The 18,262-nt window shown below is 37.8% G+C and overlaps 1 protein-coding gene across 1 annotated transcript; it reads right to left on the bottom strand.

The window, feature by feature from the left end:
• Nucleotides 1–1,594: 1,594 nt before the first annotated feature.
• On the bottom strand, nucleotides 1,595–17,860 carry CHORDC1 (cysteine and histidine rich domain containing 1). Its single transcript, XM_059467127.1, has 11 exons — nucleotides 17,737–17,860; nucleotides 14,303–14,352; nucleotides 12,229–12,285; nucleotides 11,589–11,749; nucleotides 10,920–11,020; nucleotides 9,950–10,008; nucleotides 8,867–8,937; nucleotides 8,486–8,591; nucleotides 7,293–7,412; nucleotides 6,607–6,669; nucleotides 1,595–6,083 (listed from the first exon to the last, which is right to left on the bottom strand). Exons 1-11 carry the CDS (start codon nucleotides 17,798–17,800, stop codon nucleotides 5,940–5,942), a joined length of 996 nt encoding a protein of 331 aa, XP_059323110.1. The 5' UTR covers nucleotides 17,801–17,860; the 3' UTR covers nucleotides 1,595–5,939.
• Between the last annotated feature and the right edge of the window lie 402 nt (nucleotides 17,861–18,262).

Genomic DNA, 18,262 nt, shown 5'->3' on the forward strand with positions numbered 1-18,262 from the left:
ATTTGGGTATTATCACTAAACCACACTGAACTTTTGGCCACTTTTCACTGTACAAGTCCCAACTGTACTCAGGCAATGTGAGTCAATACAGCTGTTTAATTATAAATGCACATGTTGAGCTTATTATTGAGCAAAACAAGCACCGACTCTGTGCTCACACAGCAAGGAGGTAAACCCTTACAAAGGTATGTGAGAAAAGTATAAAACACTGTTAAGTTCAGCTGTTGGGAGTTTTCATTTGCATCACCCTTAGCACATCTTCTCTGAATTATTTTTCAACAACAAACATGTGACAATCTTTTTCTTAAAAGCGTATTTTCAACTACATTTCACTGTCCTCCATTCATCTTACCAACCTTCTCTTTACAGCTGTTAATTGCTCATGGAAAGCACAAGCATCCCACTTAAGTTATCCAGTAAAGTAAAACTCTGGTAACAGAAGAGCCAACAAGCTTCCAGTTCACAAAGCTGCAGTTAAAGAACTTAAACTACCTCTTTACTGTAGGTTTTGAACGTGAGTTGAGACTCCAAATGTTAACTGCTTTGACTATGAGCAGAACGTTTAAAATTTGGGTTGTTTATATACATAATGATATAACCTGATTACAAGGCATTCCCTTAAAAAAACCCCTAAATTAAGTCCCTTGGGGTATAGAAGCACACTGCATCAACTCTGCCTTGTTATACACAAGCCTGATTTCCAATTAAGGAGGAACAAATTAGGTTAAGCACATTAGCCTAGAAGTATATCAGGTTAGTTTTTTTCCCAATCATAGAATTCAGCAATAATATTGCAGTATCAGTATTTATCACAGGTTTAAATCACATTTCTGAGAACAAGGTTTCTGGACTAAAAATATTTCACAGATCATTGTAATGTAAAAGATCTGCCTCTAGGTAGCTTTAAATGAATTTTGTTGCAATGCAGCTTTAAAATTTAACAAGGAACTAATTCTTCAAATACTTGTTTCTAGCAGGTAACAAAAATATTTTATTGAAAAGGATGCTTCATTTTCTGCTTAACACTCATTTGACTGTGGATTAGTTTGTAATGTCTGTGACAATACATTGGTTACCCTCTGGTCAAAACATCTACACAAACTTTGGGAAAAGCCCAAGTATTTATTACCATAGAAGATATCAGGCTTCAAGAGGTGAACCCTTTTCTACACTGAGTGAATGCCAGAGGTCTTGGAAAGTTATCTTCTTCTTCTAAGAAACCAGAAAAAAAAATTAAAGCAACAGTACCATCAGCAACTTTAGAAACAGCCACTGTATCTGGAATTATTCCACTTCTGTTCCGTTAAGTTTGTGACAGATCAAAAGTCTTGGACTGAAGTATTTCTGTGAATGTGACAGGCCTCCATCTCAGCAACCACACTCAGATTTCTGCAAAACTCATATCCTGACTGGGCTGTAGCTTTAGAAAGCAACAAGCAAAGAAAGGAACAACAGGTGGGAAAAACCCCTTGGCGATGCAGTTTCACTCCTATATAGACCTACATGTGGAAAATGTCCACTGACAGTTTACTTCAACAACCATGCTGCAAACAGGGAAGTTCACACCCATAACAAAAGGAGTCAAACACAAACCTCAAATGCAACCAGCACGTAATAAGAATTTTATTGGATACATTTAGAAAAAAACTAGAGCATGAAGACATGAGATTAATTTCTGCGTGTACGTTTTGTGAATGTGCAGAATCAAACAGCCATGCAAAAAGTCATCTCCTCTTCAACTGTAATTCAAGACTCTTATAATGCCAAAATGATTACCACCCTTAAACAGTGTTCCAGACACGTAACTCATTACTTTAAAAAGGATCTCCTTCCTGAACAGAAGTACAAAAAATTTAGTAGCAAATTGGGAAAGACCAATCATTAACAGATATAGTATTTAATCAATACTCATGCCATGTTTAAAGAATGCAAGCCAAAAATGCATCATTATGTAGAATAGGTGTATTTTTTTCTGAAGGCAAAATTCCTAGTAAAACTAATTCCTAAACTACTGAAATGGTGACTTGATAATGTACACAATCCAGAATATACCATCCAATGGAAGATTATTCTGTCAAGTTGTATCAGCACCTTAGAGTCAATATAGCTGATCAGCCCTGTGCTTAGCAATGTATTAACATTTCACATAAATTCCAATTCCTCCAAGAAATGTTCTTACAGATACAAGAACACAGAATTGTTAAGACTGGAAAAGCCTCTAAGGTCACCAGCCACCAAGGCAGCACCACCACCATGTTCACCATTAACCCATGTCCTCAAGTGCCATACCCGTATTTTTTTTAAACGCCTCCAGGCACGGTGACTGCACTCTTCCCTGGGCAGCTTGTTCTAATCCCTGACAACCCCTTCCATAAAAACTGTTTTTTCTAACAATCTAAACCTCCCCTGGTGCAACTTGAGGCCATTTCCTCTCATCCTCTATCACTTTTTACCTGAGATGTAATGTTAGGTGTGAAATCTGTTAGATAGGAAAATGGGCTTATACATGAGGGAAAATATTAGGATTTCTGTCATAAACTTGTATACCCATGCAATTTTTTGTATAATAAAGGGATCATGAAGGTGAAGTTTTATATGCACCTGGACAGTCAGCTCTAACTCATGTGACATGCTTGTCTACATGTGTAACACATAAACCCATACTGAAACACACTACAGCTCTTAAACACTCATTTATAAAAATATAGTCAGACTGTATCAACTTATTTTGATAAGTACAGCACAAGATCTGAGAGCATGAAAAAAGGATGAATTCAACACTGAATACTCCTGCTCATATTGGTTTGCAATATAGTGTCATATTATTGAATGCTTGTGATCAGATATCACTTTGCTTCCTTGACAAATCTTGCTTTTGAGAAAGTAGCCATCATGATTGGTTTAGTACACCACAGTTGGCCTCCCTTCTCTCCATACTTACTAATAAAAGTTACAGCCAAGCCAATATTCCATCAAAGTGTTTGCTACCACTATGCATGTCAGGATGTCATTGCATGAAACACCAGGAACAACCCTTGGTGTGTTGAAGCCTGTTGTGAGCAACTGCTCAAATACAGTGAGTGATACAGCTCTTGGAGTTTCAGGATAGATGCAGACATACGGTTATAAAAAACTGCTAAGAATTGCTGCAGTTAAACAGACAGCTTATGGCAGTCAAGGCCATCTGAAGGGTTTTATACTTTTATTTTGAAAAGCATCCCAGGGCACAGAAACTATGCTGTTATTGTACGATCTATACTTTCTTGCCTGACCAAAGCTGGTGGGGTTTTCATGGGTCCTTTAATTTGTTTGCTTGCTTTTTTAACAGGTAAGCTTTAAAAGTGGTTGTTTTGCCACTGATGGGGGGGTGAGTCATTTTAGAACACCTGAAGTATCTTTTAGCTTTGTTCTGAAAGTATGAACAATAGGAGAAGAACAGGAGGAATAAAAAGCAAAAGCAAAACTGGGGACTGTGTTCACAGGAGCTTTCTCCCACTTATGGTCAAGGTGACTAAGCTACCAGCAGAACATAGTTTGGAAGAGTGTAACAAGTAGTTAAAGGATCCCAAAGTCTGCAGCATTCACATGAGATGGCCCATTCATCCACATTTCTCTCTATTTGTTAGTGCACTAAGGCAGAATACAACTTACTGAAAAACAGAAATTGTTTTCCCAAGGAATTCCATTTTCCATGTAGTTCTTTAAAATAGGTTTTACATTACATAAACCTAATGCACATGAGAATGCAAATTAAGAGAAAATATGTTTTCCATATTTTTTAACATATTTAGGATATTTATATATCCATATGCATAGACACATTTGAACTTGCTTGTTAAACAAGAACTTTATCCTGGCATTTAAGCACTACTAATTTTGCTGTCCAAGTTCAGATTTCTGCACCCACCAACACAGATGGCATGCTAGTAGCTACAGCTATCTAGAATTTTTCATCCACTGATGTTCTCAGTGTCACACTAACTAATAAGTACTCTACTTGTTGGTTCAGAACACATCAAGGAACATCTGTTCAATTTTCAGAGGACCACCTGGCAGGCATGTATTTTATAAGCTTGTACCCTATCACTTTGCAGTACCTGACATTTTCAGATTTAAAAAAAAAAAAGAGGAAAAAAAGGCATTATTAGAGGTTAACAGAATCTATACAGAAGAACTCAGAGCTGAAATTTTCTAAAAGGGCCCAAAGGAGCACACAGCCATGCTCAAACTAAGTAGTTGAAGACAAAGGATCTTGAGATTAAGGTAGAGAAGCACCAAAACAATTTTACGCGTGTGTACACATATATTTATATCACCAGTGTTACCTTCTTGGTGTTCAGGGATGGTTTCTTTGGTAATGTATTTCCTACTACTTTAAGCATGAAGTAGGATTTCAAGTACTGTTAGAGACAGAAATCTGAGTCAAATCATACCTACTGGAAAACAGCAAGATTCTCAGAAATCTGCATTTCACTTCAGAATGCCTTTACTACACCTTGCGTTTCTCCTGACACTATTCCAGGTCTGCCAAGGCTGGTAGATGATCATCCATGCATTTAACAATCCACAAACCCTCTTGTTTACGTATACAGGATTAGGCACAATAAATGGTGTGCATTTTTTATTACTTTAATAGGAAAACATCTTTATTTCAGCTGCAAGCCAAATTTAAGAAACTATTCCAACCAGAAATAGAAAGTAATGTTACTGAGTGTGTTGCTGCCTGAATTAAAAAAAAAAAAAACAAAAAAACCATCTTTACAGCTATCCTGTTTTCAGCCACACACCTTTACTGATGAACTGAAAACAAAACTAAGGTCTTGATTTCTAATTACAGTCTGCTCAAAAGATACAGTATTCTTCTGAAGTGTTGAGTCAAAGGTACAATTACAATATGAGACAGATTGTAAAGCATGTTGTTTTCCTAAGTTTTGCCCTGTATATAACTGCGCTTCTTAGATGACCATCCTCAGAGTCAAGAGATACACATATCTATTTGGAAATTGTTTTACCAAGACACTTACAGCGTGTCCTGGCTTCTCCTACTACACATATCCATCTACTTTGAGAAGAATCTTGATATTTTCAATGCTGTAAAATAGGACAGACTATACATTCTAAAGGCTGCCAAATATATACAGCACTTTGGTAATTTTACAATAGTTTGCTGTTTGCATACTCTTCACAGATGAAATGCTAAGTTATACAGCCATTTCACTGTCCATTTGCTTTTATATTTAACTACTGAAACAGCAAATATAAAAGAGTAAAAATAATCCCTTCTTGCCACCTTTTTTAAAATTTTAACCTGATCTGCTTTGATACATGAAAGACAGCAGGAGTCAGCAGTACTGAAATCCTTGGAATAACACCATTCATTTCATTCCTACATAAGCCAACAGGTACTGAAAGAAAACTTCGTTTCAGAACATGAAAGTCTACAAGCGTACAACTTCCTATTTCTGTTTATGTAACCTTTTACTCTAGATGTAGAATTACATGCCAATCAGTTCAGTCTCAGATTTTTGTATCTGCATTACTGTAAGCTTCATAACAGTGTTGAATTTAACACAGGCTACCAAATGCATTCAGACTAAACAGAACAGCTGAAAAACAAAGACACTCACTGCGAACAGAGAGCACATCTACTGGGATAGTCAGTGCATGGAAGGGAAGGCTGCAAGCAAAGGGCAATAGCTGTTTTACTCCAAATTCCCATGGAGACATCACATCTAGCATAAACATACCCATGAGAGCAAGAGCAGAAATAACTGTTACCCTTTCAAGTTTACACCCCCATTTGCTGTGCGTCAAATTTCTTTCTAGAAGGGAACAGATGAACTAGCATTAAAAAAAAAAAATCTATATAAAAGTTAAATATTTGATTACAGTAGCAAGTCACCACTTCATTATGGAAAATAACTCGTCTCTTGGAATTGTTATTGATCCGAACTCTCCTGTTTTGGTTGTGTGTTGGAGACTGGTAACTCCAGACTTGCCCATAGCAGGGGCTCTGCTTTTCTCATGGTGAGCTCAATCTTTGTAGCGGTCATGTTCACGTAACTCCTCTTTACATCGATCACCTAGAACAGTAAAGGTGTTTCATGCTTTAATTTAACAGATACTGGGGATTTAAGTTAGGGAGTACCTCATCACTAAATTTCAGTAGATGTTTAGGTAGATGAAGAACCCTCTAGTATCTTGAAAAATCAAGACTGTTTCCCATTCCCAAGCTATGGAATGCTTATGGCATAAACATATGCCGATGCATATCTAACATACATTGGCTAACATACATAACCAAGGGTTTTCTGCAATACCACTACCATGGTGCTGGATCAGAAAGGACCTTGGAAGGCCACCTTCGGTACAAAGCAATGCCCATTATGATGTCACACTTTATCTCCAGGATCATTTTATTCAGATTTAAATGTAATTTACTCAATGTCATGCAACAGAAATTATTTCAAAAAACAGAGTAATGAGGAAAACCACACCATTTTGAAAGAGAAAAAGCTAATGGCTTATGCTTCGGTTTCCTTTTGGGGTTTTTTGTTAGATTTTTTGTTTGTTTCTTTTTAATAGAAAACATATTTTTATACTTACTCCCCATAACTTCACAGTACGGTGAAACTCCTTTTCTCCTTCAAATACAATATGGATATTTACCTTAACAGGAAAAAAACCCAAAAAAATAGAAAAGTTTATCATGTTAATAAAACATCTGACACCCTGAGCATGTTTAAACAGAATAGGACTTTAGGACTTGGATCCTACTATGACCAAAGTGATAAAATTATCCCTCTGAAATAGAGATGAGTATCTATTTTAATAGATTATGATACAGTTGCAATCAACAGTGACCACTGGTATCTTATCATTTTAGATTAAGAAATAAGAGAGGCATTTAAACAGCTGTTTAATATTAGTAGCTGTGAAACAGCATACAATGAAGAATGGTATCAAATTACATTAAGTCAAATACAAGTAAATGATGACTCTATAATTATTTATACATATGGTGATGAAAACCCATCATGCTTGAGTTTTAATTATGGAAGTCAAATCAAAGATTTTTTTTTGCATACTTTATTGCAGCTTTAAAAAAACCCCACACATTAAAGTGCAGATGTCCAAACAGAAGGGAGAAAAAAGCTATACATACTTGAACAAACACAAATGCCAAGAAAAAGCAGTTACTCAAAAAAGAGTCTTATGCTATCTCTGCCTTGTAAATAAAACTGAGCAGATTTTCCTAGGTTCAAGTTGCTGAACTTAAGGTAGAGGCTCACCATTGTGCTATTAGCTTCCACGTAGCTCAGATCAGGGACAGAGTTTTTAGCATATACAGAAACAGTCACTTCTCCTCCAGTCTGGTGCCAATCATGCCTGCATGGAACTACTTTAGTACCCTATATAAGGAAAAAAGTACAGGAAGAAAAAAAGACTTAGAATTACATTTGAATATGTTTTTACAAGCTTAACAGCATAAATGCCCAGGACTTTTTTTAATAGCTAATTAGCACAGCTAATAAAGGACTGTATTTCATCTTCACAGAAGACTCAAGACTCCACTTCCAATTCTTTTTACTAAGAATTTCAGTATCTCCCTCTCAAACAAACTACAACAAAAAAAAATGTTGTACTTGGTGGATCAACTTCCTTTCCAAGGCTACAGTTAGCCAGTAGGTTATAAAAAAGAACTGAACACAGAGAAAGAATACTGTGACTCCAACAATGCTTCATAGTCCTGCAAAAAAAAAGTATTACTCTCTGTTCTCCAATGCAGAAAAAGCAAGTAAACTGTGAAAAAAACCCTCAAAATAAAAGCAAAAAGCTAAGGTAAAAAACCCCTTGCTGGATAGAAGCGGATTATCTCAATACACATACAATTAATATTCTCATGGTTTCTTTAAATGTGGAGAAACTCTTTAGTCTTTTTCTACACTCTCCTGCTTTAGACTCACCATTTCAACTTTTTTTTAATCCCTACTTTTTGCACTTGCAAATAGTTCTTGAACAAAAATATAAATATTCAAAGCAAGCAGCAATTATAAGATTTAAAAGAAGTAAAGGATTTATGAAGTAATTGCTCTGGAATGAAGTCATGAAACTACACTTTTTATAACTTATTTTTCTTTTCTTTTGTTAAATATTCATGATGTTTGCAGTGTCAAACCCTTTTTGCCTCAGCAACAGACAACACATTCATAACAAGAACTTTTTGTTCACCTGTATCCATCACGTGACCAAATACAATATTCTTAAAGAATCAGTTACTCCTGTACCCCACACTACTTCACACTCCATTTCTCAGTTTTCCTGCTATGTACATTATGTAGCTTCCACATTATGTCAAAGGTGGTGATCTGTAATAGGTCAGCTAAGGTCAGCTACAATAATAACTCAATCAAGCTACAAACTACATTTCAGTATTCAAAATTCAGAATAGCCAGTTACAGAATGCAATCTTAATGCTACTTACTGCATCCTTTTTAGTCCATACGTGTGTTCCTCTTGTGCAGCCTTCTTGAGCTAAAAATGTATTGAAGTCAGAAGTTTTTCTTTTACAACAGCTCCAATACTTCATCCTTGAAAGTTCGCAAAGTAATTAACAAACAATATTTAGGACACTGTTTACAGTGGACATTTAAGCTCTTTCTTTTATGCAGGATTACTGTTACTTCCGTATACTCTTTTCAAGCATTGTCATTTTTGATAGAAGAGGGAATAGAGAATAAATCAAGGCAACATTTACGAAGAAAGTAAGAATACACAATAAACTAGTTATAAAGACCTGAAGTTAACTGAATACTAACTCTTCACAGAACAGAGGTACAAAAATGGAAGTTAGCTGAATACTAACCCTTCATGGAAAATAGGTACACCAGAATGGTATATACATACTTCTTCTGTGCTGTGCGGTCCTTCATATGTCTGGTGGGACAAAGCATTTAAAGAGTATTACTGCTAAGGATTTGGAGCAAGGAATAAATTAAAACACAACAAAACCCAGAAATAATGACCAAAGTACGACAAAGCTTTTGGGTAAATACTCTAGATTTAATGGCTTGTTCTAGCTTTTCAAAGTTAGTGTTCAACCTTCCTTCACAGAAGGTTCTCTGGCACTGCTAAGAAGCTGTACTTTATATTACTTCAGTGGCATACATCAATGGTGACACCACCTATGCTCATAAAGGTTACTGCAGATCCTCATAGAGATTTTTGCCTTTAGAATACTCTGAGTATTCAGAGAAAACAAGAACTTAACTTGAAAATAAATTAAATCTGTCATTCATAAAACACTTGGATTCTTTACAGAAAGTAAAAATAAACAATATACAACTTAGCCACTGAATATCAGGTCAGTTCTTCCCAACACAAAGACTGCCAAAGTTCTCCTCCCACCAGAGCTTCAGTAGATAATGCAAAATCTGCCAGGTAAAATAGCTATTTAAATTTTACTGTCCCATTTTGTACAAAACAAGCCTGTCAGTGTAATTTTCACTTAAAATGACTACATAATATAATGACTAATTTTGGTACTAGATGTGTTAAAACACTGACTTTTTAATTCTTCTTGAAGGAAGCATTAACTGTTAAGATCTGTAGATACTTCTGATCTATACACATTATCAAGAGCAACTCAAGTGTTATCAGTAAGCCACCTCTCACCAACACTATATTTAATATGTTAAGTTGAAACACCTCAGTACCATGGATTTGACAAGCTCACTAATTAGAAGTTCATGACAGGCTTAGGAAAAAAAATCTTCAACTTTCTGCGAACAACTCACATTTGTTCATACTAAAGCATGCTATCAAATATGCATTTGTTAAACCCAATGGACTTTGTGCCTTTTCCAAATTAACTTGTAGCACACAAAAACCCAAAACTGCTCACTTAATAGCTGAGCAGCTGCATTTAGAGTACAACTAAACCACTTACTTTTGAACAGCCTGCATTTTTACATGCCGTCCCAATCTTGATTTCATCACTATCTTCCTCTGTAAACAGATTATTACAGAAAATAGCAAATGAATTATATAATCGACTGAACACTTTGCTTTATTAACAACTAAAATGAGCCGAGGAGGAGATTAGAAAAACCTTCCTCTTCAAGATTCTATTTTTTGCCTGACAGTGAAATCTGCTAGAGAGGTAGAGAGAAACATTCCAAAAGCTGTATTACCTATGCATCAAATTCTAGGCTCGGTATCTTTACACATTTTAAGTGGGGTAAATAAAAAAAGATGAAGAGGATCATTACAATCACAGGGGAAGTGAACAATCATTCACCTAGTTCAGTTTTGTAAAACCAAGAATGTAAAAGGCTTCAACTGCTGTCTATAAATGCACACAAGGAAATAATTTGGCTACCATGGAGAAAGAAGAGCTAAATTAGCTTGGCACAAGAACAAAAGAGCATAAAACAGCCACAAGCGTAGGCTGAAATTATAAAGTTACTTAAGGAGCAGTATAGTTCTGGAACCAAATTCCAAATAAAATGTGGGAAGAAGAAAGAGGAAAAACAGACAAGGGAGAACCAACTAGTCTTCCAAGGAATTCCACCAATTTATGAAGGCTTTATATGATACTGTCTCTGCAATAATAGGAAGTAAAGCTCATTTCTTGGTAACTCTGTCAGTCACATATTCAGAAATGGATGTTCCCATTACTGACATTCTAAACAAAATCTTAGAAAAGACACAGTTCAAATAATGCTAATGACAATGAACTGCTCCTGACAACCAAGTCTCCATGTTACCCACATCTGAACTTCAACCATCATTTCCTGGACTGGAAGGTATTTCAGATTATTAAGGAAACTATCACTTCAGAAATGACAAGATCAGCATTTCATTTATTTTTGTGACACTTAGCATCACACACCTACTTAATCTCCCTGTCTCCTTACCTTTTCTCCCTTCATTTTCTGATGACAGTTTCAGTTTATCGAGAGCTTGTTTCAAGGAAGCTGACACTTTCAGCTGCAAATTTGTCATTGGCTCATCTGGGCTAAAAAAATCCATGTATTAGTGTCAACTTACTTCATGAGAAAGAATTTATAGAAAACAAAGTAGTAACTTTTAATCTTCCTACAAGGCTCTTCCTTTCAAACCTCCCTTCAACAAACAAACTACAGTTGTAAATGCCAATCTGTACTGTTCATGAAAAAACAGACTAGAAACTTAGAAGGCAGTCAACTGGAAATCCTAAATATTCTACAAAAATAAAAATAAATCAGAGATACTAAGGAATCTCAATAGAAGCGTCCCAAAATTATTTTCATTACTGTTTAAAACATTTAAAACAGTTTCTAGTGGCATTTTAAGCTATGAGGTTATAGACTTCAATTTTCACTTATTGTGTTGAAAGATCAAGCACTTCTTTTTCATAACCAGAATTCTTTTCTCATATTTTGAAGCTCAGGATAACAACATCACTTCTACCAAAACCAAGGTCTTCTAAGGTTAATTTTAGAATTTCTAGACTTCATGAAATGTACAACACTGAATAACCAAGCAAGCTTTAACTTGACCAACTGACTACAAATTAGGAAAACCTTAAGTTGCATATACCGTACCTTGGTCTCTTAATTGTTTCCAATGGTTTTGGTGCCTGAATTATGTGTTCTTGAAATTTGGGTTTCAGTTCAGCTAGCTCCTTTCGCTCAGAGGTAGTTTTGACTTCTGGTTTAACAGGCTCAGGTGGTTTCTCGCTGTTATGGAAACCCTTTGTACAGCCCTATTGTGGAAAGCATATGTTTTAATTTATATATAAATGCAGTTTAGTGCACATACATTACAAATCAACAAAAACTGCAACAAGTCTTCTTGACTCATTTCTTCAGCTCCATCTTTTCCTGTAGCCCACTCTTAACACTGGCTGCAAAGGAAACCCTACCACTAAAGTGGAAAATACTCTCATTTTCTATATAAGTTAAAAGAAAAACACATACTTTCTGAAGTCAAGAAAGAGGCAATAGATGCTGACCATTCTTCTTAATTAGCAAGCAGTTCTAGCCAAACCTATTTTGATCATTTTAACAAAGCTTGAAAATGAGCTTTGACTTCAGCATTATATGAAAAAAAATAGAGCATATAAGAATTAAGACAGTTTCAACAGAATTAGGCTAATTTAAAACATGTAAGCACATGCACCATTTAATATTAATCACTGTCACTTGACAAGTATAGAAATTGTAAAGAATCATGAGTACATACCACAATACTTAAGAAGTCAGAAAAGTCTGTTGTTCTCCTCTTACAACATGACCAGCCCTACAAACATTTTGGAAGAGAAAAAACATAGGCATGACCACTGAACTTGACAACAGCTTTAAAAATGCAAAATATTTATTATTTTTCTTTAAAAGATGTGGCATATCAAAATTAGCAACTGTTTTCTTCCCTACTGTGGACAATAGTATCATCTGCATTTTTAAAAGTCAGGGAAGTCTTATAGTTTGCTGGTGCTGACTTAATCAAAAAGTTCAGTAAATGTGAGGCAATACTTCCATGACAAGTTAGCTGCCAACTCTGTGCAACTGAGAACAGAAATGTTACTTCATCTGATTAAGTAACATGTAAGCAAAACAAACAAAGACTACACCTGAGACCAGGCTCACCTGTGGCTCAATGCTCAAGGCCCTCTTCCAAAAATGAGAGGGATTTATTTTTTTCCTTGAGCACCACTCAGATATTTCAATTTCTTATCTTCCACCAACAGAGTTGGATATGTGCATTGCACAGCTATCCAACTACATCAATCAAGAGCACTTTTTATTATATAAACCAGAAATTCAACTTTAGAGCAAATTGCCTTGCCACTGTGAATAATATATCTTAGAACTCAAAGAAGCTTATTAGAAGCAACAGATTGACTAATGCACCACTGCTTTGAAAGCTTAAGTGGTGCAACACAATGGGTTTTAGGTAGGTGGTTCTAAAATACCCTCAAAATATAAACTATTTCCACAACTGAGGAGACAAAAGGTTCATCCTGCCCACCTAGATTATCTAGAACTCATAGCATGAAGAAAACTGCACACTTGCAATTATGATAAATTTTTAAGAGGCAAGAGGCAGGATAAGGAGAAGGAGGAAAGTGGTACTTGTTTGTAAACAGTGAGTATGTAAGAGAAAAAGGGAGTAAACATAAAGTTTTTAGCTAACTGAATAATTTCTTTCTTCATAATTATGTAGAAGATTTTTGTACTGTGCTCTGAGTACAGCTGTAATTTTGTACAAAAAATTTACCATTGTCTAAGCAACTGTACATTATTTGATCTAAGAGTGTTTGCCCCAATTTGCCAGTGAAACACGATGGTTGATTCCAGAGTCAGGTATTGCAATATAAGCAACAGCTCAGAGCAAACACACTGCCCAGCACAAATGCAGAAGCTTTCACAAGGCCAAAAGACACCACATTGTTGAGAGGAAATGCACTTCCAGCAGAAGTAGTTCCTAAGTACTAAGAAAAAAAACAACCCACTCACTCCCTCAAAGCTCATCTAAACAGCAGTTTAGTGCTCTAAGAAAAGCCACTTAGGCTACATCAGTATTAATAAAGAGCCAGGCTCCATTTTTGGACACCAGAATTTTGACTACACACAATTAAATTATTAGAATGATTTCCAGCACTGTTTCAGCAGTTATGTCTGAAATGATCCCCTGTAAGCACTTTGTATGCATCCAGTAGATCCTTGAAGAGGGAAAACAGTTTAGCACAAAACCAAGGATGGGCTGTGCAGTTGGGCTAAGCACTGGAGACCCATGACAGTTACATTTAATTCTTCACTGAAGATGGAGCCCAAGAATCCTGGACAGTTGCATAAGAGGCAGGGGTGACCAGTCCCAATTCAACCAACATTCTCATTTGGCTGATTAATGAACATGACTGTGTATTACAGCAGACAAATGTCACATACATATTAGTGCCCTGGCCACATTAGACCACAAGCAGCTGCTCTGAATTCCAAGCAGGTTAATTAATTTAAAGAGTATGAAACCTCTCAATGGCTCCACAGTCCTATTTAGAGGACCTAATTACACTGCTGAGAGACCTAAAGTCAGTTAATCAACAGGAAACAGTCATCTAGACTTGCATGGCATTTAGACCATATGAGTGGAGTTTTAAATTTCTTTTTCAGGAATTAGTAACTGTGCTTTTCTAATTTCATGGGGTTGTTCATGATAGGCTGAACATCAGTTTCTCAACACTGAAAGATATGAAATTAAAAAGATGAAAAACCAAGCAGATAATAGAAAATACTTAAAAGGACAGATGCATACTTACCTTGAGAGCATCATGAAAAACGGGCACACCTGGATGGTATGTGCATGAACCTAGAAGACAATGATTATTATTAATATTGAGGCACACCAAGAATATTTATTCATATGATTACAAACCCAGCAAAAATGCCACATTCACAATTAATGTATGCCATGAGCTGTCCCACTTCTCTGAGGGCACATCATTACTCAGAAAAATCCAGATTCCTCCAAAAAAGCAATCTGAGTGCATATAATAAACATAAATAATGAGGTCTTCTTTCTTCTTGAGGATTACACAACACAAACTAGAAAGCAGGTATCTAAGACAAACTACTACTTCCATGAGGAACAAGGAAACTCTCTATGGATCATCCCCGCCTCCATCAGTAATCAGGCCTTACAGGTATTTTGCAGAAGTAAGAAGGTGACCCTATGGCTACCTGACAGACAGAAAACACTGATTTATGGCTTCAAATACATCTTTTTGAACCTGATCAGAGCTTTGTCGAGAAGTATTCTGTTAAAAAAGTCTCTTGATACAAATCATGAGTTCATGATTTGAACAGCAACTACTTCGTTTTCTTTAAATGTTTGTAGAATCCTAAGCCACCTAAGGATTTGAACCCAAGGGTGAGTCTTCCACATGCAGGCAATTTTGATGTATCAATACTATTTATTACTAATAGATTCTGTACAAACACTACACTGTTTTTATGTGTATAATGTACAATCTCTATTAATGAAAGTGTTTGTATTCACAAATGTTTATCAACATTACACAGCTGTTCTCTTTTACTTGTATTCCTTTAACATGTAATAAAACTGCTGTGATTATATAACTTCTTACTGACAGTTACTGCATGGACAGTATTTTACTGACTTGACTAAGCACTATATTTTAGCCTTTAAAGCAAAATTAGAAACACTTAAAAGTGACACAAACAGTTACAAAGCACATAATAGGAAGCAAAAGAAAAAAATGATAAATAACTCCATTAGCAATCTGCCTACAGATATTTAATAGGAAAAAACCCAACCCAAATGGTTTTATCTTTTTTATAAAAATGTAGATTTTTAAAGAAACCTAATTTTGTACAATTTCCTTTGATTTTATATTCAGTGCCTGTGTTTAAAGCACTAATACAGTCTGAGGGATATCAGTTCCCACCTAAACTCAAAATGCACATATTTTAGGACATTAGTCCTCCAGCAAGACTTACAAATATTTCCATAAACCTCTACCAATTCCTTCAGTTTCAGCATGAAAAGCTAACACTGGCAAACCTCACAGGAAAATCAAAAAGGAAAAAGGTGGTTATTTTGCATAATGACCTGGACTTCATTGTTAAATCAAATAAAAGCAGAGGTTATTCTTTTCCAAAAGTATGAAAGTATGTCATTGTAAGTACCATGAGAGTAAAAATAAACTCTGTTTTGTAGCAAAGATTATTTCTGAGTCAGAAGACTTAAATGAACATTTCTAATTATTCACTAGAGAGATGCTGCTAATAACAGCTACCGTTTTAGAGACCAGAACCATCACAAAATCAACTAACTCAGGGGTGGCTATGCTCCAGCTCAAGGCAGACACAGACAAGTGCTGGTGGTCCATCTGGCCAAGTGCAATCCATTCTCCTCACTCCCTGGAGCCTGCCCTGCAGTAGGTACCAGGTGGAGCAAATGACAGCCTGCTTGGCTGCTGCCTCCTGAGGGCCCTGCGTGCTCCAGGGGAGGAGGTGCCAGGACAAGGAGCTCTGCAGAGCCTCAGCAGAGCCAGCGGGTTCTGACCACTGAGCCTGCTAGAGCACAGCAAAGCACCAGCCTGTCTGTGCTCACACCGAGCCCAACAGAAAATTAGGATACAAGCAGATAAAAGCTTATCCTAGTTCTGATTTGTATGAGATCAGATTGCTGCAGCTCTTGGTTGCTATTCTACATTTTCACTGAAAAAAACCCCAAACAAACAAACAAGTTACCTCTCCACTGCTGTTAACATCTTCCCTTTACCAGGAACACCAAAGTATTTCCAAGCCATTTTCTCTAACCCTCAGATAATTTCTGGAGACACAAGTACTATAATTTATCAGGTTTTTGTTTGTTTGGAGCTTTTTTTATGTCAATTTCATAGTCAAACTGATCCTACCATGCACACACTACTATCACCTTACTGCTGCATCCTTAAAGCACTTTATTAGTCCTTTCATTAAAATATCAAAGTAGATATTTGCAGGGGTCACCCATATGCAAAACCTGGTTGTCTGCAGAGATCTGTAAATAATTGCATTTGCCTTCAGAAATGCTTAGTCTAGGGCACAGTGATTCCACTACACGTTCCAGCCACTTACTGAAACAAACTGCATGCCATGAAATTGTTTCCCCAACCCAAGCACCACAGAGCTAGCATATAGCCATGCCAACCTGACCTAGTTTACTACAGCTTGATCACAAACTGTAAAGAAGTGTTACTTTTATAAGGAGCACAAGTCACAAGTCCTAATAGGATTTCTTTTTTTTTTTTTTTAAACAATAAATATCTGGTTTGCCTTTTGGGGCAAAGGGGTGTAGGGGACGGTGGTGGAATAGATCCCTAAATGTAAGCATTCCACAACTGTGCCCACTTCTGCTGTTACTAACATTAGCAAATCCTACTCAATATGTTGCCCCTGTCTATGCAAAACCACGTAGCTCAGAAAAATAAACACTCTTTATTGCCACGGTTCTAAACCATGAAAAATGTACAAGCTAGAACATGTTAGCCTACTTCTAGCCCTGGGGGTCACTAAAACTTAAATTACTACAAAGAGAGCATTCTAGAAATCCAACCAACACAGTTACTTTATAACCCAGGTGAGGGCGAGCCTTCTGAAAGAAAACTTAACTCACCCTTCTGCACCTCTGCGGAATTATGAAACCCCAAACGACAGAGGGGTTTAAATACGTTTAAACATGCTCCACTAGCTTTCTCAGCAAACACAGAAGCACTGCAAGCGCTCAAGGCACTTGGAAGAGCAGGCACATGTGTGCAATTCAGGCACATTTAATTACCTGCTGCAAATCCACACACTTAAACTAAAAAAAAAAAAAAAACAAAACCACAAAAAAACCCAAAAACAAAAACCAAACCAACCAGCCAACCAAACTAAAAACCAAAAACCCGCTGGTAACTGAGATGAATGCAACACCCACAGAGGCCGGCCCTCAGCAGAGAAGCCCACGCTGGCCTTGAGAGCCTTTGGCACACATGACAGCGCCGTGCAGCGCCGGGCCCGCCCCGGCCCCACACGCGTGTCCCCGGGCAGCCGCACCCGGGGCCGGCTGAGAGCCCCGCAGCGCCGCGGGGCCCGGGCCCGGCCGGGACGGGCTCACACCGCCCCGCAGAGCGCCGGGGCCGCCCCCGCTCCCCGCGTTGGCGGCCAGGGAGGCACCGCGCCCCGGCCCCTCCGCCGCCCTCACCCTCCGTGTTGTTCTCGGGGTCGAAGCGCTGCCCGCAGCCCCGGTTGTAGCAGAGCAGCGACATGGCCACGGCACCTCCTGCCCCGCCGCCCGGGAGAGCCCACTGGAACACGGCGGAAGGAAGAGGGGAGGAAGGAAGGAAGCCGGGCAGCAGCCCCGGGGGCGGGGCAGCTCCGGCGGCGGAAAGAGCCGGCCGGAGCCTTCCGGAATCTTCACGAAGCTTCGGGGGCCGGCGAGAGCGGGCGCGCGGCTGCGCAGGCGCTACTGTGGGGCCGCGGAACCGCCGGGCGCTGGGCCCCGCAGTGAGTGGGGCCGGGGCTGTGGGCGAATGCTCGGCCTCCGGAGAACTTCTGCCGCTTTTGAGTTTGATTTGAAATAAATGTTTGTGTGTACGTATTAAAAGGCTGTCTCATCTGCACAGAAGCACAGATGCCAGCGTCAGAAGCCTATTATGAAAAACACTAATTTATGTTCTGTTAGTTCCCTGAAAGTTTACCCGGCGGCTCCTGACAGCTGACCAACTTAC

This window comes from Ammospiza nelsoni, chromosome 2 (assembly GCF_027579445.1).
Source record: "Ammospiza nelsoni isolate bAmmNel1 chromosome 2, bAmmNel1.pri, whole genome shotgun sequence".
Taxonomy (NCBI): Eukaryota; Metazoa; Chordata; class Aves; order Passeriformes; family Passerellidae; genus Ammospiza; species Ammospiza nelsoni.